The sequence below is a fragment of the Argentina anserina genome, chromosome 1 (assembly GCF_933775445.1).
Source record: "Argentina anserina chromosome 1, drPotAnse1.1, whole genome shotgun sequence".
NCBI classification, from domain to species: domain Eukaryota; kingdom Viridiplantae; phylum Streptophyta; class Magnoliopsida; order Rosales; family Rosaceae; genus Argentina; species Argentina anserina.
Window position 1 is genome coordinate 9,925,010 of NC_065872.1, and position 24,279 is coordinate 9,949,288.

The following is a 24,279-nucleotide window of genomic DNA, read 5'->3' on the forward strand; positions in this document are numbered from 1 at the left end:
ACCGTCCAATATCTAGGCTATAACGTATAGATCATCTCCACAAAATTTCACCCGATTCCATCACCTTTAAGGTACTCATAAATTCGATTTTCTACTCAAAATATGAACGGTTCAGGTTTGGCAAATTCAATACGTCCATTGGTTTTGATTAGTTTGATACCTTAAAGATCATGAAATCGGCTGAAATTTTGTGGAGATGATCTATACATTATAAAATAGATATTGGACGGTGGAGATGTGAAAAAGTGATCGAAACGTTGATAAAAATGAAAATCCGTACCTTAGCTTAAGATACGGACCTCCGCACCTGAAAAGCTTCGTGTATATATATATATATGTCAATGTGACCAAAGGTGCTGGAAGGCATAGCCAAAATACACTGCAACATAATCTTTCTAATCAAGAAGAAAAGCAATTGAATCTTCTCCTCTATATGATACCTCAATTTTCTCTCTAGCCATTCGCTTATTTGCTTTCCATTAAACAAAAGTAAGTCAGCAACGCGTTTCTCTTTGTTCATGATGTTTTTTTCAAGTTCAGAAAGCTCCACTGGATTGAAAAACAAGGAAATGACTAAAAGGAGGATGCAGAGGGCCTTTGAAACACAGATAAGACAAGGATAGAGATATAAAATTGGAGCAGAAATTCATATTATAACGTATGCTTTTCAAGATTAGTGTTAATGGCGCCGCTTTCATATTAGATTTGCCTGGATTTTCTGGTGATTATGTTTCGGGGAGCACAATCTTCCAGTGCATGAAAACTAAGTTTTGAGCTGTTGCCCAAAAAGAATGCAACTCAGAGTCCTGCAGAAACGACAAAGTAAAAAGCCGATGCAGTGATGCAAACATATCTCGTCGAGCAGAAAATAATTTCTGTTATGCATGCTTGTGCTGTAAAGTTATAATTATCTCAATCTCATGCTTATGAAATCGATTGTTTTCACTCCTTATGTTCTCATGGACAAGATTAACGAGCATGTCGTGAGAGTTAGATTATAATGTTGTGTTTATGCGAAAGATTTACATACATGCTGTGAGAGCCAGATTTAAGTCGTGCATGCATAAGTTTCCGATCGAGGTGCCAATGTGTCATGTCTCATGAATCTTCTATGTAGTCCACCAGGTGTAGAGTTTGTGAAACTAGCTAGTGATGAGAGAGGTAAAAGATTGGACATAAGTTAGCAGTCTAGCAAGTCCGGTCCGTCATATTTAGAAGTCTTGTGCGAAATATCAAATGTAGCCCCTCATGTGCTCCTGAAAAAAGAGAAACAATACACCAAAACTAGAAGCATAGTATCACAAATAGACATCTATATAAGCAGACCTTAACTTCTGGAATATGTATCAAGATCAAACTTTATAGACCGTAAAAGGCGTGTGTTTCTAGCAAAATCTCCAGAAACTTCAGCAAAACAGTTCTGAGAAACTTCATGAAAGTGTGACAGGACTGCATTGTCATCTTGCAACCTCCCTAATCTGCAATTAAAGGGGGCGAACGAAATGCTGTGAAATTAAATTAAATTATCCAAAATGCAAGAAAACTTAGCAACCAACAAGAGATCGACCATAAATCATGTAATGTAGCAAGCACAACAAACTTCAGTATAAGCTGACATCATAACCCCCACATGCCGCATTTTGAAAATTATATTCTTCTAGTAAAAAATGCATCAAGGTAATCTTCTCACATGATTATCAATATGAAGAAGATATCATGGATGACAATACTTCCATCTAAGCTTCCTACCATGCAGTTTGGTTGTACATACACCTATTAGGTAGCTAAACTTTTAAACTGCGCTTTGCAAACTTTTAACAGATATCCTCAATCGCAGATGCTAAAATCCATATTTTGCATTGGTTAAATGCTGAATCAAAGAACCAGATTATAATCATAACAAAGCAAGCAAACTATGGTATCCAGTTCCTATCCTTTTATATTCTGCAAACATGCTCAAACAACTTAGAATGTTGTATTCTCAATCCCTTTGCTCAATGTTTAATTCCAATCTCTACTTTCTCTCCTATATAACACACTGCTTTACAATCAATTTAAAAAAACCAATCCAAATTCTTTCTTCATATCACAAATTCACAGTCAAAAACAGTACTTGAAAACAAAACATCAATCAAGTCTCTTCCTTTTTCTGCAGGAATTTACAAACACCCAGTTGGGTAATATATCAACAGAGAATCATAGTATTAAATAAGAGGATTAAAATACCAATATTATCAGAAAATAAAATAAATAAAGATCAAAACTTTAAGCTCAATGAGAGAAGAGAAGAAAAATACATGAGGTGTTGAAGTTGTTTGAGGGAATCCAAATCCTGGGCATCAACTAAGGTTTTGAATTCATTGGAAACCTCCACTGATGCTTCCCTAATCGCTTCTTTCTCAGTCTGATGCAGAGAAAGTCATTAACTTGAATGAGGAATTGAGGGTAGATTATGAGTTTATGACTTAAAAAAAAGGGTAAGAGGTTTCAAACCAAGGATAAGGAGATTATGACCCTATACCACTACACACTTGGCACAGCCGACGGGCCAGGCATGCAGTCTAGTGTTCTTAGCAAAGTTTATTTAAGAAATTGGTGAAAACTAAGTAGAAATTGTTGTTTCGAAGACATACCAATAAGGCAATAACTAATATGGTGAATGAGGTACGAGTAGAAGACTGATTCATGCCTTCAGGGATGTAGTAAATTCAACTAGGATGGAAATACCTCTAATCTACTGAAAACCGTAGTATTAGATGAAAATGGAAGATGTAAATAAATAGATGTAAAATCAAGCATCAATGCATACACAAGGAGTGTCGGATGTTCTTGACTCAAACTTTCTATAGATGATTTTGATGCTTGTAGACTCAACAAACTTCTTTTAAATTATTTTTGATCGACTCACTTTATACAACCACCCAACAATAATCTAACGCTTTATTTATTTTTGCGCGAGAAGCCCACCCTTTACTGCTCTTGGCTGTATGCATTTATCTGGAATCTAAACCTATGAAAAATAACGAGGAACTTTAGATGTACCTGATTAACTTTAACGAAAAGTTGCACCAATTCAATAACTATCTACAACCACAAAATACGAATACAAAGTAGGTAAACAACTTGCAACTACCATGAAGTTAAATGGATAGTCGTTTGCAACTCGTTCAAACTAGAAGTATCATTTCAGTACGCTTTCGCTGGGTTTAGCTCGACAGTCCAATCCATCTTGTCCTCTATAAGACCCATCTGTAATCTGGTAAGCACAGAATAGAGCTTCTCTGACACAGCACCAAAGCCACTCTCACCATACGACACCCTGAGTATAAGACCAAGAAAAAGAGGCAAATAAGATGAGTAATGCTGGCTTTTCACTTCAGTATGCTTTTGCTTGCTTTAGCTCCACACTCCACTACATTTAATCCTTCACTAATAATTTTGTTTCCCAGATGAGTAAAATTTTGATTCACTACTAGACATAAAATTTTACCTTTTATCCAGATAAGTAATGCTGCCCACAGGTGACACAACCACAGCTGTTCCTGTGCAAAAGACTTCATCAGCTTCAAGTAATTCATTTACATCCACAGCGCGCTCCTCAACCTGCATATCATTGAATTGGCATTCAATAAACCTTGTTTCTCAAACACAAATTTAGGTGCTTGCAGAAAAAGTGGTCATGTACGTTGCATAAAAAGGACTAATGCAACAACGTTTCAGGAAATCAAATGACTACAAAAAAAATATTAAGTAAATACAACCCTCCCATCCTACTACCCAAAAATTTAAGACAAGTACCTGGAATCCTTGGCTACGAGCAACATCAATAATACTCTTTCGAGTAATGCCAGGTAAGATTGTTCCTTTTACTGCTGGGGTAGAGATAACATTACCCTGTGAACACATAAGCACGGACATAAATTATTACATGATCACCTTAAATGATGGCACAGTGCAATAAAACACGCTAAAGTGCCCAAGACATACCTAGGTAGAATATTGGTGTAAAATACATGAAATCTTTTAACAGGAATGTATCAGATATCAGCTCATAAAAGACGGCAGCCCACAAGTCAGAGAAAATCATATAATCAAATAATGACTTTGAAAACACTAGGCGGCATATTAATTGAAGTAAGAGTGTGGTTTCCAGACTGCTGTTCAAATATTGGAGTGCAAAGACACTTCAATTTAAAGGGACATGTCAATGAAGGTAACTATTTTGAAGTGGAATTCAGTGATCAAGGTTACGTGATTTGGTAAGCAAGTAAAAATTAATAAATGTTCTTCCAGCAGCACCTAGGACTTTATGTTAGTAGCCTAACATTGACCAGTTACTCACTAACAGATGTAGGAAAAAGGGTGTTGTAGGTCATGTAACACTGCTAGTGGTAAGGAGCTTAAAACAACTGTTTGTGTACACTGCATTGTACAACAAGGCATGATTGAGTGGATGATTTATAAAGCATGTCATTCTATGACCCCAAGATTACAGCACCATGAGTGGATTTTCAGAGATTATCTCGACAATCCAGAGAATACGTAATGACAATATGGAGAAAAAATTGAGAATGTGATCATACAATTTTGTTGACAAGTAGTAATTATCAAGATTTCCACCCCACCCCACCCCAACACCAATGAGTTGGTGTATTGAACAACAACAATAACAGTAATTATCAGACACACTAAAATGCAATCACATTACCTTCACAACAAATATGTTGCATGAGGAAACTTCCTCTAGATATTTTTTGTGAACACAGTCAAGGTATAGAACATCAGAGTAGCCTTTTGCTTTCGCAGCAGATTGTGCCTTTAGAACCTACAAATTGATTCAACCGAAAATGATCAACTTATCAGCAGCATTATACAATAAACAGAGTTTAATGAAGTTTTTATTTGCTCACAGAAAGATGAATTCATGTAAGAAAATAACACAGAAAACTAGCTGGAATGAGTTATATCAATTTATACTAAATAAATAACTAATTACACGAAGCCCACCAATGGAGAGAGCCACCTATTTGATGAGACAACACCAGATCATGTTTAAGGTTATATCTAATAGAACAAAATAAAAGAATTCTGCCTTCTAGTGGTTGGTACAGATAACAACCAGATGTAGCAGGAATATTAAAGAAACAGAATTAAAGTTCCACAACCTAAAATCAAGAAATTCTACATATGCCCTTTATTAAAAAAAATAAAAATGAAATTCTACCCAGACCATGATACTGGGTAGCAGACAAACAATTTGCAATAACGAATCTGGCAAAAGATTAAGTCAAAGAAAGGACAAAAGCAATAGCTTACCGCGGCATAATTCCCTATAGTTTTAACACCTCCAGTACCACCAGGAATTGCACGATGCAATTCATGCTCAACAATCAAGTTTATAGGTGCAACACCCTCCTGCAATCAGATGTACAGATATAAGACACTTAATGATCAGGGGAAGGAATGACACCTACACAATCTATATAATTCAGAAATAAAATAGGACAAGAATAGGGTACACCAAATCGAAGAGACCATTATTTGATAAACACATGGGAGTTGATAAGAACATTTAAAATAAAAATGACATAAAACCCCGTTTAAAACATCTGATGTGGTGCAACACATTCAGGCACCAAAATATATAATAAAATTTCCATTTTGTATTCATAAGTATGACTCATTAACAAAGATCCTAACATTGACAAAGAACAAAATTTCATCGCACAGTTAAAATGAGCAATATCAATTGAAATTGAACTGATTGATCCAGCATGACTCCAATATAAAATGGAGTGAATTGCCACAAAAAATCATATACGTTAAGTTAATTCCGAAGTTGAAATCTAGTAACAACTTATGTTAGAAAACCATAGAAACGGATTGAGAAAGCATAAAAATTAGGGTTTGGGGTTTAGCCTGTGATAAGAAAATGAAGGAACAATCACAAGAGAATTCCCAAACAAAGGACAGTGACATTGATCTGAAAAAGAAACTCAAACTAAGGAATTCTGTAGCAAATTAGCAATATGCAAATGTGATAACAAACCTTAAAATAGTTTCCAACTGGTGAAACATAGATCAGAAATGTGTACTCAGGGGCGGGCGCAAGACCAAGAACAGCACCACTTCCCATTAGCAATGGCCTGATATATAGAGAACCTTTGCCTGGAGGGGGAACCTGAAACAAGATATCGATAACTTTAATACAAGAATTCACAAAGAATTATTCTCACAACAACATCAGGATTGTACGTCATACCCAGCGTTTATTTGCTAACACGGTGGCCTTCACAGCTTCCACAAATTGTTCAACAGTGGGCGAGGGCATGCACATCCGCTCAGCACCCAACCTCATCCGCGACGCATTTTCCTCTGGACGAAACAAGAGTATTTTACCATCTTCTTTCATGTAGGCTTTCATACCTTCAAACAAGCCCTACAAGGTAAAACAAGAGAGTGAAGTGGGATTAGTCTCTTCATTGTTTAGAAGTGAGATAACTTAGTTTTAATATGCTGCTGACTAGTTTCCAAACTTTTTGTTTCAGTTTAATTCCAATTCTCATTGTTTGGTATCTATTTTTATGAACAACAAAAAAGGTATCTCCACCGATCTGTAAATGAATACTAGAACTGGTGCAGAATTGTGAGACACTACTCTACAACAGGCTGGATGAAATTTCCAAAAAACTCATCATTCAAAATCATCTAGTAGTCTAGCATGAAGAGGATAAATTTAAACAGACAGAGAAAAGTAGCCCAGAAAAGATTGAATCCCACTGAGGTTTCTTCCATATGGGAATCAAAGAAAAAACAAACACAGAATATACTCTATAATCATATTAGTCATACATGCTTCCTCAATCCAACAAACACACCCCGAAACTTTACTGGCAGGGAAAATAGAACTTCGATAACATGAGATACGTGCACGAACTACATATTCCATGAGAATATAACCTCTACCCCTCCACATAAAGTTAGCATCTCTGATATTCCAAAAACAGAATAAAAAAGATATCATAACTTTCACAGACAACAAAACAACTATAAAGTTTTCAACAACCAACCTGGCCATAATTCAAGACTCCAGCCGAAGGATGGATTTCAATGTTCCCAAAACGCTGCAATTCACCATCAGAAAAGCTTCCGCCTTGAGCGCATTTCATGACATACATATAATCAGTAGGAAGAAACCCAAAGCCGAGATTGTCCCATTCTATGTCCGCTACTTCGCTTGTTTCAGGGCTGTGTCCAACAAAGCCATGTGAATACACAAAAACGAATCACACTAAAAGCTAAAAAACTCGAACACCAATCGAATCAAATGCAAACATACAGAAAACCAAACAACACAGTAAGAGAAATTAGTCAACTGTACGGAAAGTGACTTCAATAACCATAATAACTAACTTGTATAAAGTTTGATCCAAACACAAAAGAAAAAAATCATGATCCAAAAATGGAAAGAATTCCATAAAAAAAAGATAACAAGGCTTTTACCGGAGAGTATCAGACAATGTGGCACATCGGCGAATAGGGGAAGGAGGAACCGGTCCATAACAAGCCAAAGGGAGCTGCTTTTGGAACTGCAACAACAATAATGGTACCAAAAGGCCAACATCAACACTCAGAGAATAATATTCGATTAAAAATCCAATCTTTTTTGATGGGTAGAGAGAGAGAAATTATGTATATACCTTGATAGATGGAGAAAGAGAGGAATGGTGGGCGGAGAAGGGGCGGAGGAGAGAGGAGGAGGAAGAAGGATTGCGGGAAGGGGTAAGAAGGTAATTTGACTGAAGGCCTGCAAGGACGGCGCTGGTGCTCTCCATATCTCAAAATCTAAGAACTCAAAACTCAAAACTCAAACTCAAGTAGAAGACTTCGTACTGTTGCCAAGTACTTGAACTAAGACCCTTTTGTCCCTCACTGCTGTGGTGGCTGTTATAGGGGAAAGAGAGAGAGAGAGAGAGAGAGAGAGAGAGAGAGAGTTGGGCTGAGTCAGAGCTGGTTAGTCAAACTAGAAAATAGAGATAATTAGGTGAAGAAAACATGAATATGTCACGAATGAGGTGATTGAAAGGAGACAAGTATGTATACATCTAAATTTTTTAAAATCTCTAATCCGTTTATGGAGATGTCATACTTGTGTTGTATGTTGTCCAAATCCTTGTTTAATTTGATCTTAGACTCATACTTGTTTATCTACTACAATAGGTTCTCCAAATCCTTTTGTATTACTCTTCTGAAAATATCTATAAATAATATATACAATGAGCTTTTTTTTTTCTTTTTTATATGGACGATTTTATTTTTAAATAAAATAAATAAAAATTACAGGTTCTACGAGGAGTTGACATAGAGATATATATGTGGCTAAACTTAAAGCCGCTCGTGTGTTGACTCGTACTCGGTTTATTTTTAGTCAATTCGGCTCGAGCTCATAAAGTTAAATGAGCCGAGTTTGAATTTAATATTAAATCCGATCTTGAAAATAAGCCGAACTTCAACCGTAAGTATTCGGCTCGTTAGACGAGTTTAGCTCGTGTGCTAACTCGAATTTGTTAAAAGTTCAGCTCATTTATTACTTAAACTTGATTTATTAACTTTTATAATATATAAAACTTAATTTTTATATAAAAAATAATATTAAAATATTATTGAGCCGTTAATCTTCACGAGTTAATGTCACTTTTGTCACACACAAAACCATTTTTAAAAAGACCTCTCGATTCAAAGGAGAAAACATTGTATGACATATTTGCTAAAATGTGATCTGAAGAGGTCTCGACATTTTTGCATATCTTAATCTTTTCAGAGAAGCTGCATATAACTGTGTCAATCGGGCAGCGCCACGAAAGTAGCCAGCTACAATGAAATGACTGAAATCCTTGTCACAGGTTTCATTCTATGACCCATCAGCTGTGGTTCTTGTACGATTTATAACGAAGATATACGCCCTAACACAAGACAAACACAAGTAATTGAATAAACTGGAACTGCCCTCGTCCGCAAGAATAAAGATGTAGATCTCAATAAGCAGACAACCCATGATCCTACGCAGAGACGAGATAAATCATATTACAAAAGATGCCAACACACCACTCTACAGAAGCCGTTTAAAGATCATACTAGATGAACCAAACAAACACAAACTCCTCCTAACTCACTACTTTAAGCTAAGTCAATTACATAACTAGCCAATCCAGCATACAAACCATGCAAAACAGAACTTCTTTCAATGTTGAGAACTGTCGGTTGAGTGATGCACCTGAAGAAAAAGATCGGGTTAGTGAGCTTAACCTGGAAATCCAGATGAATGTACCTTGGACAAAGATAAAAGTGATAATAACCTGGAAATCTATATAAGCATCAAGCAAACAAACACCATGTACTCCACATAGTGAAATGAAGAATAGTTTATATTAAAACTACAAGTGTTCTACCATACTCACGTCTGACAATGCCTGCAGGCCAACTGATCTTTTCATTAAAGCTTCTGTACATATTTTGAATATCATCTCACACAGCCTGCGAGTGCTTTTCAGATATATCTTTCTCTTGGAGCTGCATAAAAATCCTTGGTTTAGACTCGGCCATACTAGAGAAAACAAGGAAAAAAGCAGTAATGAAGCAGCATTTAAATTTGGAAAAGGCATGCAATGAAACAAGTTTTAAAAAGGATGTAGACATCAGTAGAAGGAAGTTACGCATAAATAAAGGATATCTACTCAAATAGGACATGAAATCAATTTGATATGAATACCGCCAAAAAAACTATAGGTGTAGCAGATGTCCAATATATTGAAAAGAATATCAGGAATTTGACTTTAGTGGACTAGTGCAGAGGGCTCTGATCACCGTTTATGACTGGGGCATATAATCATCGATAAAGGTAGTGCAGATTCAAACATACTACTAATGGCACACAGATAAGGGAAAAAATTCCAGCCATGAGAATATTCAAACAGAATGAAAACCCATGTCTGATAAATAAAACCCTCCAACTGTGACATAAAATCGCTTTTGCAATGAAAAGCAAGGGAACCTATATTAACAGCAATAACTGCTAGAATATGAAGCCAAAAGCAATGTACTCTTAGACCAGCAAGCATCCTGGGAGAAGTTCTATAGTTAAGCAGGATATAATGCTTCATAGCCACATGAAAAACATTTAGGCAGGTGCAGATTACCTGACAATCATCACTAACAAGTCCAACATTCCCCAAGTCAAACTCTCGCATCTTTTCCTGAGCCTTGGGGTCAGAGCTTAAAACACCATTTAGTTCATGTTGTGGTTCCCCAACAGAATTCTGGGTGTCTAAATTGTCCTCGTTAGCAAAACTTTGTGTCTCAGTTCTATCGCATATCACTTTGGAAACTTTTATGACTTCATCTACTACTAAAACACTGTCTTCTAAAGCACCTTCACAAATTTGATCAGATGGCAATGATACAATCTGCTCCTCTACAACTTTCGTCTGGGTTGACTCGATACTGAAAAAAATACATAATTGCACAGTTAAAAATCAGTCAAATAACTTGAGTGAATGCAACTAACTATCACTAAGATGTCAAATACCAGCAAAAGTCCTTACCGGTGGGTAATGGCATGTTCCGATGGCTCCACAGTGTTGACTTCTTGCCTCCTTTTCTTGATATTCTGTTTAGTATCTAGTGGATTATAACAGTCATTGGAAGACTTTTCAACTCTTCTTTTTCTTCCTCCCCTAACTACCTGATCAGAATTTAAGGCACACCTTTCACCGGCAGATTCAGAATCATGTGTTGATTCATGTTCAGAATCATTTGTTGCTTTTACATTATCACCAACGGGCACTTCAACTATCACCTTTGGCTCACCAAAAGCATTCTGCGTCTTGCTGAAACTTCTAGATGAATGACCATTTCCCACGTACCTATGCCCATTATATTTACTTGATCTCTTCATCTGCTCAGTTACCTTCAAGTCTGATTCTTTTTTAGAAATCACAGGACTGTCTTCATATTTCAATTGTTGCTTCTCAGAAGGCTGTTTGAAAACCAATTCAGTGCAGCGTTTTAACCAAGTGAAACGGGCCGAACTGGGAGGAGAAAAGACTGCCTTTAGCATAGATGGGCTGCCAGAGTTGGCACCATTTACTTTATCATGTGAATTAGGATCATCCTTAGCTGACGTTGCCTGCTTCAAATATCTTGTAGAAGTTTCTGGGTTGCTGGGCATGGAATCAGATTGTTGCATGTCAGCATCTAGAGCAGCTTTCAAACTCTCCAATTCCTTCAAGTGTTCAATTTGACGATGAATCTCTTCACTATCCGCATGCAACAATTCCCGCTGCTTCTTCAGCTTCTCCCTCTGAACCCTTAGTTCCTCAATCGAATTATTTAGCTCAGCCCATTCTTGATTCCTTCTCTCACGATCCACATTTATTTCCACTCTCTCAGTTTCAAGTTTTTTCCTTTCTGAAACAACCTCTTCCATCTCTTGTGCAGCTTTTTCGTTGAGAGAAGTGATATATTTGAGTTGATTTTTCTTTTCTTGCTCGAACATCATCTCCTTTTCCTTCAAAGAACATTCTAATTCCTCATGTTTTTTATCAATACAGTTCTCCAAATCCCTCCTCCTTGTATCAATCTCCAGCAAGAAATCAGCACGTTCTTGTTGTATCTTGCTGAATAACTCAGACCGCTCACATGCCATCTTATTCATGAAGTCTTGCCGCTCAACGACAAGTAATTCGGCATCACACTTGTACTGATCCCACATTTCATCCTTTTCCTGTTTTAAGTTATCATGCTCTTCTTTGATAAACTTGGAGAATGCCAACCTTTCCTCTTCTAAGGACTCTGCTTCCTTACACAGCATTTCCCTCTTGTCATCAAGTGATTCCCACTCAGATTCAAACTTGGCCTTCTCTACAGCCAACTTTTCTGCCTCAGCCATCAGCTCTAGCCTTTGAGCCCTGACCAAATCTACCTCTTCCTTTAGTTTCATCTCTAGATCTGAAAGCTCACTTGTTTCAGATTTCAAAATCTCAAACTCCCGCCTGGAACATTCAAGTTGTTTCTTTTTCTCTTCAAGTGAATCTAAGGAGTTTTGCAGCTCTAGCTTCAATTTGACATTTTCTTCTTTTTCTTTTTGCAAAAGAAGATTATTCTGCTCAAGCTCCTTCTCAGCAGCTCCCAAACTCTTTTCTTTCTCATCAACAAGATTAAACCTCTCTGACAGTTCTTTTTCCCTCTCCACCAATGACCTCACCTGAACTTCCAAGTCATATTCCTTTTCCTTCAATAGATCCTCTCGTTGATTGAGATCCACCTCCCTTAACTCCCAAGCTCGTCTCTTGGTTGCAATTTCAGCTTCTGCCAGTTTGCGCTTAACCTCCAACTCTGCATCAAATTCAGACTTCTTCTTTCTCAAACCAGCTTCATGATAGGCAACGGATTTCTTAATCTCATCCTGGATTATTCCCCAATAAATAAATAAATAAATAAGGATGAGAAACTGAACAAATACTCGTTGCCACCGAGCAGAAGCAGATGAAAAATATATCAGACTACGGATAAAGCTAATGTTTAATGATAATGAAATTAGATATACTCACCGATTCCTTGCTGGCCAGTTTTTCCTGAAAGACGAGAAGCTCTTGTTCTTTTTGGTTCAATAAACCCTCTCTTCTAGTTAAAGCCTGCAAACACAACCACCAAAACACATTAGTAAAGCCTTCAACAAGTCATATTAGAAGTATTCTGATACTAAAATGGTATTAAATATGAACCTCCTCTCTGTTAGCAAGGGAAGTCTCAGTCAGCTCCAAATTAAATTTGTGATCATTTAGGGCTTTGCGCTCCTCCTCAATATTCAGTTTTAGGTCTTCCAACACTTTTTCAAGTCGATCCAGTTCCTGAGATCGACCGAATATTACATCTTCCCTTTGATTCAGCAGAGCTTGCGCATCGAGTAATCTATCCTGTTCTTGCTGGAGGGATTTCAGCCTTTCACTTAAAGATTTCCTCTCAAGGCTCATCTCCTTCTCTTTCTCATCACAACTACAATATAAAGAAGAAAAGTAAGAAAATCAGCAAATTTTGCATCACGTTTAGCAGTATACAACCAATGAATCACTATTTGATGTCTGAAACACAGTATTGGGGCCAACATTGGAAAATATCAAAGGGCACATAAGTTGTAGGAATATATGCAAGAAGAGCCCTTGTACCACTGCCATGGCTTATAATGTATAACAACTCAAGATCCGCCATGCAAGAAGTGCTCAAGGGGGGAAATAATTCAATGGGAATTTCATTCCCCTCTTACCAACAGCTTAGGTGAGCTGAGGTTATAGGTCCAAATGGAAAGGAAATGATAATTGATAAAAAGTAACTAGAATGCGTACTCAGTCTTGAAAGATAGAATGTTCCTCCTAAGATCATCTTCACGAGCTTCAACTTCTGCCATCTTTCTTTCAGCAACACGGTGATAACGAGAAGCTTCTGCTTGCAAAGATTCTGCAAGGAGCAGCTTTCCCTCAGCTTCAGAGAATTTCTTCTGAGCATCCTCCAACATATTACATGCTTCAACTAACTTACTCTCAGCAGCAACCTTTGTTTCAGCAGATTCTGCACGCAACTCATGCATCGACTTCTCAATCTGCACAAACATAAAACAAACATTGAGATATTGACATACAAGGATATGGATGACAACAAAAAAAGTTTTAATTGATCATCTTACACTTGCTATACACTCTTCCTTGACTCCTACTGCCTTCTTTAGTCTATCTTCCCGTTTCCTTGCTTCAGCCAAAGCAGATGCATGTGCAGCTTGCTCACGGTTATTCCTAAGTTCAGCTGTCTCAGAGGAGGCTTTAAGTTGCTCATACTCAGAATTCAACCGCTTCTTTTCCAATATGAGAAGACCCATGTGGTGCTGGTGGTCGAAAATCTGAATCAATCTAAACTGGTTAGCAAAATAATAGAACAACCTCATACAATATCATCAATCTTGTGTATTAAATTACATAAAGAAAAAAAGAAAACAGATGACAAGATAAGAGAATATACAAATGGCTGCAGTTTGGTCGATTGTATATTATCAGTTGATTACAAAGAAACTGAAAAATCTTCCTCTCCCTATGATGGCTTACAAAACATGACGAAAACAGATGGAAACCTTTAACGATAGTTTCTATGCTGTTATGCTGTTTCTTTATTCAAGACAAAACAAAACACAGTTCTTATTCAGTATCAAACAAAACTCATTATATACACACACACAAGTAACTTAACTGAATATCGAACCCCCGCACTTACACCCTTTCTCAATTCGGCACAGTCAAACCTCATTTAGTACAAAAAGATTTCTTTTCTACTCCTTCCTCTTTCTTTAAACCCCAAACTAAAACCCCTGCCTATCAAATAACCAAACACAACACGAAATTCACAACATATTTTAACCAAAAATCCAAATTACATTGCTAATTACATGCTCTTTTCCTCGAGTTATTCAAATTACTACCTCCAAAAACTGTCAAAATTACCTAAAACCACGATTAATAAACACAAAGAATAAAGTAAAATTGAAATTTTACAGAGAGAGAAGAAGAAGTGTGTACCTCAGCTTCAAGCTTAGCAATATAAGCAATGAGCGCAGCCTTGTCTCTGCGCTTAATCGACTCCTCATCAAACCCAGCCTCCTTGAGCCGCTTCCAGATCGCTTCGTCGCTCACCGGACTCTGCAACACTCTCGGCCCCGGCGTTATCGACAAGCCTCTACCGGAGCCCGGCGTTATCGACCGCGGACTCGCCATCACTACGACGCCGGATCGGGCCCCGCAAAACCCTAGAATCCTCACTTCTTCTTCTTCTTCTTCTTCTTCGCCTTCACCAAATCCGCAGTACTAGTGATCTAGAATAGTCTGTAGCTTTTTCTTTTGCTGCTCTCTATTTGGTTGTTCTGGCCTTTCGGCTCGCTCAGTGTTTGCTTTCGGCTGCTTGAGTCGTCTCTGGCTCTAGTCTCTGGTTGGATTCGGTTGGGCGAGTTTGGTGGAAAGGGATGGAGTAAACGACGTCGTTTTAGTGGAGTTTGGGTAATTTGGTTTAAAAAGTAAAATTAGGCCGCCTTTTAATCAGCGGCTTGCTGAGATTCGAGCGGATCCCACTCCTCCTAGCACGTCATCGAGAACATCAACTCCCTTCCGGTAGGCATACTTTTAATCCAACGGTTGGGAAATCTTGAGGACAAAAACAGAACTAAAACCCATTATCAATAAACATTTTACCTGCAAAAATAGTTTTTTCTCTCCCTTTCTCTCCGGACACTCTTCTACCCAGAATCTCGTCTTCTCTTTTTCTCGTGCTCTTTTTCTCTTTTAAAATCCATCAATTTTACTAAATTCATAAAAGATATCCGACGAAGACCTAACACTAGAAATTGCCGATTAAACTTCTATATCTCATTGTCTCTGTTTTCTCCCCTTTTCCTTCTCCTCTTCTCAAGAAATTTATTAAATTTGTTGCAAACCTATAGAGGATTCGCCGGCGTCGCCGACCAAGGTTAGCTCTCCATTCATGCACCATGTCCTAATAGGAAAAACCAATGTGTGCTTGTATTGAGTTAAAATGAAAATAGAAAATTACTTAGTGGTACTAGACCACATTTGAATTAACTAAAAACTCACTTTATGAATTTCTTATACAAATTAGGACATAAACTTAAGCCAAAAGAATAAGTAAAACAAAATTGATTAATTAATTAATGTAAAAATATCCAAAATACCCTTATTTTCGTGAAAATTACCAAGTACCACTGCTAGATCTAACAAATTTCTCTCCTCATTTTTTAGTTTTTTTTTCGGCAAATTTAAGTTTTCCGGTCAAACCACCGGAAATTTGGAGGTGAGCCAATATATAAAGTTGTTTTTATGTCATGGGCTTTCATTTAAATACCATATTGCATATGTTTTGAGAAAATTTCAAATTTCAAATTTTACTCACCAAAAATCACAGTAGCAGTTAGTTTCTCATTTGACAGTAGCAGCTAGATTTATAGTCGACAGTAGCAAGTACTTTCCAAGTCGACAATAACAGTTAGATTCATAGTCGACAGTAGCATGTACCTTTCAAGTCGACAGTAGCAGGTGTCTTCCAAGTCGATAGTAGCAGTTAGTTTTTAACTCGACAGTAGAAATTATTTTTTATAGTCGACAGTAGCGGTTAATTTTTATAATCAACAGTAGCAGATAACCTCTCCATTGATAGAAGCAAACACTATGGGTCAAAAAGGGGTAAAAAGTAGAATATTTTATGGCATGTGACAACTTACCATCATTTGGTCCTTATTTATAAAGTTTGGTCCTTATTTGCTTTATCAAATTAAGTAATGAGTTATGTGTAAACTAAATTGTTGTCTGGTACTTTTGAGTAGTTTGTTAAAATGAAAAAGGTTGATCCAGAGGTATTGGAAATATGGTTTAATTAAAGAAGGAAAAAATTGGGGGCTTTTAGATTATTTCGTAAAAGATCAACAAAATGTGGTTGTATTGTGACTATTTTCCAAAAGGATGAACAATAGGATGTGGCTGAATAACTTGTAAGTTATTCCACTTGAATCCCAATGTAGTTATTACTTCCTATGGAAAATTAAATTCATTAATTGATTTTAGTTTTTGAAAATTTGCACTTAGTAACTTGACGGTGACTATGGTTATATGGAATTTCTTGATGTAGTCTAGACTATGAATCAGTAAGGAAAATTTTGAAGCATATGTTGGCTTACAAATTCCTCTTTCGCTGCTTTAGTTTTTGCTTTAGGTTGGCTCAATTTTTTGCTATAGAATTTTGTTTTGGTGCTGTGGTTGTAGCTAATTAAGGAACGACACAAATTCTGCATATGTACAAATTATTGTTATTGATATTGCAGCTTTTATGGAGATTATTATTGAAATATATGTAGCGCCCATATACACCATTAATAATTTTCATGCATGATGACCGAAAATAAATAGATGAGAACAAACATAAACCCCATCAAAGAGAAACTCCTTCTAGAATTATCAAATAATTTTCATATATGATTGCTATTACATATTACATAAACAGAGGCTAGATTTTTATCCAACTACAAATTTGCACTTGATACCCCTGACTACAACACTCATATCTGAACTGAGTACAACAGTGATCAGTGGCCACCACCTCTTCATATCTAAATTGAGATGAAAGACAACTCACAATCATGATCTATTAATGCAATCCAAAAAATGGAAGCATGTAAAAACATAAATCAAAGATGAGTCGGTGAAAACTTCTATGGACATATAGAATGGTATCCTTAAACGGCAAAAACTTCAACTAGCTTCCACCAACACAAGCTGTCAGTTTAGACACATTTGGAATCCAAAATAATAGTGCAGAAGACTCAATTACAAACATGAGCCTTCTTGGAGTCCATTTGGTAACAGGAGATTCACTTTTAGTACTAAGCCAACTTGGGACATGCATAAAATATATGAACATTATTCTGATTTTTGAACACTACCATCACCTAAACTTGCACATTTAGCAACCAAGAAATCACATGTATGTGCCAGTCCATTAATCAAACAACTTACTCGGTCATAAATGTTTGCTAGGGAACCCATGCATAAAATATATGGATGAAAATGTGAAGGTATTGGCTTTCCTAGTCAACTCAGGAAATGTGCAAATGTGAGATCTTTCTGTCTCTTATCTAACTGTGTCCATTCTTGGTAAAATTGTTTGTGGTTATCGTTTATGGTGGAGCTTACAATTGTGGAGGAGTTCGAGGTTCAAAGATCTGAGGCACTATCCTAGTTTGGTTCAGTTTGATAATGGAATTTTGTTTTTCTGGAAACATGTTCCCTGCTCTTCTGCTTGTACAAATACTTTTTCTTCTTTTCTGGAAACATGTCTCATGTTCTTCTGCCTTAATCTTGGCAACAGATACATAGGCTTCCTTGATAGTTAATAGCTACTAGTTCTTTGTCTTTGTTCAAGTATATATATATATATATATATATATATATATATATATATATATATATTTGTGTTTGATATTCTGTGCAAGATTGATAAAACTGTGTACATTCTAGAGTGTTAAGAAGTCTGGAACAAACTCATCTCGCATCCTGTGTTGCTTGAGTGATTTTGTGAAGAACAAAATAGCATAGATCGTTGAGAAATCTGTCAGAGGAAAGGAGGATACATGTGAAGAGAATCAAGGATGTGACAAAAAGCTCTTGTTCTATGAGAGAGGTTGCAATTGCATTGTAGAGTTGCTCATCAGATCCTACTGTGTTAGAGTAGGTGGTTCATTCATCTTAATTATGGAATATGATTAAGATAATTTGAACTATAGCAATGTTATAGTTCTATTTGGTGTATTCACCTGGTTGTGTGATAGAACCAGATATTTGTTATCCCTTGTGTATCTTCAAATCAATTCATTTACATATCACAGTGTTTTTTTCCTTCATTGAGGTTTTTGTACTGTGAATTAATCCTTTGGTTTTGTAACTGTGATTGTTGTTCTAAGCTCCTAGGTACTTTCAATTGGTATCAGAGCTGGTCCACTAGATATACTTAGTGAGATCCAGGGAACAATGGAATGAACATCAATAAACATGCCTCAACTCCTAAAGGGAGATAATTTTGATGATTGGAAAGGTGTGATGCAAAGCTTTCATTTCTGCGCAAGACTCTAAAGCTTGTCAATGCATTTTGCATGGATGGTCTCCTCCTACAGATGATAAAGCTTCAAAAGGATCATAAGAGGCCAAATTAAAAAATTTCGACAAGTGGACTCCTTCATAACTCTCTTACAGTGAAGCAGAAAACAAAGCCAAAAATGCTCTATTCATTGCTTTGACCGAAGATGATAGGGCATTAATCAAGCATTGTTCAAATTCAAAGGAGATCTAGGAGACTCTCGAACTCATATATGAAGGTAACAAAAAGGTCAAACTTCACAAATTACAGTTATTGTTGCATGAAATTGAAAACCTGCAGATGAAGTTAGAAGAAACCATTGATCAGTTCTACAATAGGGTCATCTCAATCACCAGTGGAATCAGGAGTATCAATGTAAAGAAAATGATATCTCAAGATGATATTGCCATTAAAAGTTTGAGGTCACTTCCCAAGAAGTTTGCAATGAAGAAGGCTGCCATTTTTGAAGCGAATGATCTTGAAACATATTCTTTGGCTAAACTTATTGGAAGCTTGAAGACATATGAGGCTGAACTAAATGAGGAGGACAAACCAGAGGAAATGAAGTCTAAGAATCTTGCTTTAAAGGTAACAAAGAAAAAAGAGGTAAGTAATGAACTTTCTGAGTTGGGTTTACTTACTAAAGAATTCAAAAAAATCCTTAAATACAGTAACAATAATTCTAGTTCTGGTTCTTCAAAAGGAAACTTTGAAAATAGAAAGTCAAAATATATTGAAAATAAAAATGAGTCAAAGAAAATAAGTCTAACTTTAGGAGAAATCCTAATTTTAAACCTAAATGCTATGAATGTGGTGGCCTTGGCCATATCTCAATTGATTGTGGTAACAGGAAGAATAGTACAGGAGCATCTTGGAGTGATGATGAAAGTGACTGAAGATTATTCATCTAGATCATCAAGGAAGAACCTGGCATTTATTGCTTCACTAAATTTTGATGCAGTAGGGTTTGGCTATGACTCAGAGACTGAAGAAATGGGTGAGGTAGATAGTGATTGTGAAAGTTCTAACATAGATGAAAAATATGCAAAATTATGTGATATTGCAAAATCACTTGACAACAGGAATGTTTAGTTAGATATTCAAGTTTCAACACTAAAAAAATCCTTAGAGAAGGAACAATCAATTTGTGACAAACAAGCCTTTTGGGATGATCAAAGAATAACTCTTGAGAAAAGAATAGAAGAACTGTCATGTGTTGTCATAGAAGAAGAATAGATAACTACTCGGAAGACATTTTTCATCAAATTGGAAAAATTGTCTGAACAGGTAAAAACTCAACATAATATCATTTCAAATCTCACCCCATGAGAAGGATTCTTTGCGGGAACAAATCACTCGTACAAATGACAAGCTCAAGCAATTTCATCATAGCTCACAAGTAGCTGTCAAAATGTTTGGGATTGGTCGACACTTCAAGAACAACTTTGGACTTGGCTACTCTGGTGAAAGTTCTACAGGTTCAGCAGTTGATTCTAGATACATAGGAATTGAACTTGTCAAGTCAAGGAGAGACGATGAGTATGATATCTTAGAAAGTAAGTTGAGGCCGGTAAACCTTCTCCCTTCTCAGCAAAATGAACATGCTTATTGTGAAAAATTAAAAAAATATAGAAACTGAGTTGACTGTCCTTAAATCTGAACTCTTAAATTTTATTGAAGCAACTAGTAGCAAATTTAGGAAATTCTCTGATTTGCATGCTGAACATGATAGGCAGACTCAAAGAGAAAAATTTATGTTTGTAAAAGTCTACGCCAGACTAGAAATTCTTGAAAATAAGTGCACTGCTATCCCTGAATCTGATGAATTTGTTGAGAAATATGCTAGAATTGGGAGACATATTGCAGGTAATCATAGAGTCTGGAAAAAGAAGGAAACTTTCAATGAACAGTGCGTGTTTGCTAGTGTGACATATGATGAGAACCAGATCGAAGCCACCTGTCTTGTTGCTCTTACAGCTGTAAATACCAGAAGAAATGATGTTTGGTATATTGACAGTGGTTGCTCAAGGTACATGTGTTGAACAGAAAGCATTTCACTGCTCTTAATGAAGATATAGTTTCAGGAACTGTAAATTTTGGAGATGCAAGAAAAGCCACTATTCTTGGAAAAGGAACAGTGGAATCACAAAATCTTGGAAGACTTGAGGATGTGTTATTTGTGGAGGGGTTGGCCAAAAATTTGGTAAGTGTAAGCCAATTGACTGACGAGTTTTCTAACAAATGTATTGTTCTTGATGATCAAGGTAATGTTGTCTTGGGTGGTAAAAGATCTATTGACAATTGTTATCATGCTTCAACAGATTCATATGTCTTATTTTCTAACAAATGTCTTAAGACCATTACCACTGATGAAACTTTTGAGCTTTGGCACCGAAGATTAGGTCATGTGAATTATCAGGATCTTCAAATTGTCAAATCAGCAATGTCTGAGAGGGATGCCCAAATTGAGTGGGAGAACATACAAGATGTGTGGTCATTGTAAATCTGATAAACAAACCAAGTCATCGCATAAAGTGGTTAACTCAACTGCTACCACTCATTGTTTGGAACTTTTGCATATGGACCTAATGGGACCAGCTCAAACTCAAAGCATGTCAGGTAAGTTTTATATTCTGGTAGTAGTTGATGATTTTCTTTAGGTTTACTTGGGTAGATTTTCTTATAACAAAAGATGAAGCCTTTGAGTCCTTTCTTGGTTTGAGTAAGCAACTAACCAGGCAAAAGCAACATTCAAATATTAAACTGGCAAGGATAAGATCAGATAATGGTACTGAATTTAAAAATGTACCTTTTGCTAAATTCTGTCATGAGAATGGTATTTTTCATGAGTTTTCAGCTCCAAGAACCCCTCAAAAAAATGCCATAGTTAAAAGGAAGAACAGATTTTTGCTTGGCATGGGAAGAGTAATGTTGCACTCAGCTAGACTCAGTGAAAAATTCTGGGCTGAAGCTTTGAACACTGCATGCTATGTGTCAAATAGAGTTTTTCTCAGGAGTGACATTGATCAAACTGCATATGAAATCTGGAAAGGGAAAAGGTCAAATGTTGGTCACTTTCATGTGTTTGGAAGTCCTTGTCACATTCTCAGGGAAGGTGAAAGTCTCAATAAGTTTGTCTCCAGAACTGATCCAGGTATCTTTATTGGTTATGATGTGAACAGTTCAGCTTATAGGATATACAATAAAATAACAAAAAGAGTTATTGTTACTGTTAATGTGTCGGTTAATGATATGCCTAGTAGTCAGGTTTATGAAAGCACAGCTTACTTGATGGAGAAGAAAGACAATGATAGGAATGGATCAACTAATGATGAAGATGAAAATCTCATACATGTGTCACAAAAAAGAATTGGGTTTAAGAAAGTTCAGAAACACCATGATCCAAGTGATGTGATCAGAAAGTTGAATGATGGAATTCAAACCAGAAATAAGACTTCTCAAGGTGATCAGCTAGAAAAAGCCTTGACCTGCTTTGTTGAAACTCATGACAAAGAATCAAATATCATAGGTTGTTGTGGATTTGTTTCTCTGGTGGAACCCAAAACAGTGAAAGAGGCTTTGACAGACGTGGACTGGACTCTAGCCATGCAAGATGAGCTAAATCAGTTCACAAAAAATCAAGTGTGGGAACTTGTTCCAAGGCCTGAAGACTCAAATGTTGTTGGAACTAAATGGATATTCAGAAACAAGTCAGATGAACATGGTACTGTTGTGAGAAACAAAGCCAGACTGGTGGCACATGGTTACTCTCAGAATGAAGGATTGGATTATGAAAAAACATTTGCACCTGTTGCCAGAATGGAATCAGTAAGATTGTTAATAGCTATTTCTTGTCACCTGAAGTTTAAGTTCTATCAAATGGATGTCAAAACAACATTTCTGAATGGCGTTATAGATAAGGAGGTATTTGTAGAACAACCGAAAGGATTTATTGATCCTCATCATCCTGATTATGTCTACAAGTTACAGAAAGCCCTTTATGGTCTTAAACAGGCTCCAAGGGCATGATATGACCGTCTCTCTAGTCATCTAATTAATCAAGGTTATGTTAGAGGATCCATTGACATAACTTTGTTTGTTAAAAATTTAAAAGATGATTTTATTGTGGCACATGTTTATGTAGACGATATTGTTTTTGGCTCTACCTCAGATAAACTAGTTACAGACTTTGCTTCTGTCATGACTAGTGAATTTGAGGTGAGCAATCTAGGTGAATTGACATTTTTTCTTAGTTTGCAAGTCAAACAGATGAACTCTGGGATGTTTCTTTCATAAACAAAGTATGCAAAAAATTTAGTGAAGAAGTTTGGTTTGTCAAGCAAGAAAGTGGTGAACAATCCAATGAGTACAACTATGAAACTACATGAGGACAAGGAAGACAAATCAGTGGATCCGACTCTCTATCGCAGTATGATAAGAAGCTTACTCTATCTCACTGCCAGTAGACCAGACATCTCCTTCAGTGTTGGAGTATGCGCTAGGTTCCAAGCCAATCCCAAAGAATCACACTTAGAAGCTGTAAAAAGAGTTATTAGATACGTGTCCGGTACAACACATTGTGGTATCTTTTACACTAATGAATCTAATGCAGAAATTGCAGTCTACTCTGATGCAGATTGAGGAGGAAGTATGAAAGATGGAAAAAGCACTTCTGGATGATGTTTTTTCTTAGGAACAAATTTAGTGGCTTGGCATAGTAAAAAACCAATTTGTATTTCACTCTCTACAGCTGAGTCTGAGTATGTTGCCGCTAGAAGCTGTTGTACACAAATGATATGGATATATGAAACAAATGCTCAAAGACTATGGCCTGCTACAAGGAAAGCTCACAATATTCTGTGATAACACCAGTGCTATAAGCATTGCCAAAAATCATGTCCAGCACTCTCGGACCAAGCCCATTGATCTCATGTATCATTATATTCGCGACTTAGTTGAAAAAGACATCCTTGAGTTGTGCTTTATTGAAACAGAAAAACAACTTGCTGATATTTTAACTAAACCTCTTGATACAGCTCATTTTGAATACTTACGGAATGCTCTTGGCATTCGCACTGAGCCTTGAACCAGTCATTGCATCACATACTCAAATAAAGCTCCAACTAATAATCATATGTGATGTAGACTTACTGGAGCTTAGCTTGACATGTTGTTGGATTGTGCTCTTTTTTACTCTACTATTTTTTCTCTAAGAGTTTGCTTGTTTTTCCTGATTCTGGATTGTGCAATTGATTAACACTCATGTATCTTGTGTATCAGTTAGATGAACTGACGTATGACTTTTGTAGTGGAAATCTAGCTGAAAAAAAAATTATACCCTCCAGGAGCTACAAGGGGGGATTTGAACACACAAATTTTTTTTTTACAAAAGTATCTTGATACTGAAGTCCGACAAGGCTATTCCTAAAGTAACCACTGCTTTGGTTAAGACCTAATTAGGGTGGTGGGATAGAAACGGGAATGGTTTGGTCCATTGGAGGTTGGTAGGTAGAGATTTCCAACTTGAGTCTCGGGGTTTATGGTGTC

The 24,279-nt window shown here is 36.6% G+C and overlaps 2 protein-coding genes across 2 annotated transcripts; both read right to left on the reverse strand.

Moving 5' to 3' along the window:
- Positions 1–2,883: 2,883 nt before the first annotated feature.
- On the reverse strand, positions 2,884–7,932 carry LOC126805370 (branched-chain amino acid aminotransferase 2, chloroplastic-like). Its single transcript, XM_050532268.1, has 10 exons — positions 7,701–7,932; positions 7,504–7,589; positions 7,071–7,248; positions 6,263–6,439; positions 6,050–6,181; positions 5,317–5,415; positions 4,709–4,825; positions 3,799–3,894; positions 3,491–3,603; positions 2,884–3,319 (listed from the first exon to the last, which is right to left on the reverse strand). The coding sequence occupies exons 1-10, from the start codon at positions 7,833–7,835 to the stop codon at positions 3,187–3,189; spliced, it is 1,266 nt and encodes a 421-aa protein (XP_050388225.1). The 5' UTR covers positions 7,836–7,932; the 3' UTR covers positions 2,884–3,186.
- Positions 7,933–8,976: 1,044 nt separating this feature from the next.
- Positions 8,977–15,035, reverse strand: LOC126787259 (protein CROWDED NUCLEI 4). The gene is made up of 9 exons (XM_050513176.1): positions 14,619–15,035; positions 13,739–13,948; positions 13,401–13,654; positions 12,783–13,053; positions 12,609–12,692; positions 10,602–12,463; positions 10,197–10,500; positions 9,459–9,570; positions 8,977–9,274 (listed from the first exon to the last, which is right to left on the reverse strand). The coding sequence occupies exons 1-8, from the start codon at positions 14,811–14,813 to the stop codon at positions 9,526–9,528; spliced, it is 3,225 nt and encodes a 1,074-aa protein (XP_050369133.1). The 5' UTR covers positions 14,814–15,035; the 3' UTR covers positions 8,977–9,274; positions 9,459–9,525.
- Positions 15,036–24,279: the final 9,244 nt, after the last annotated feature.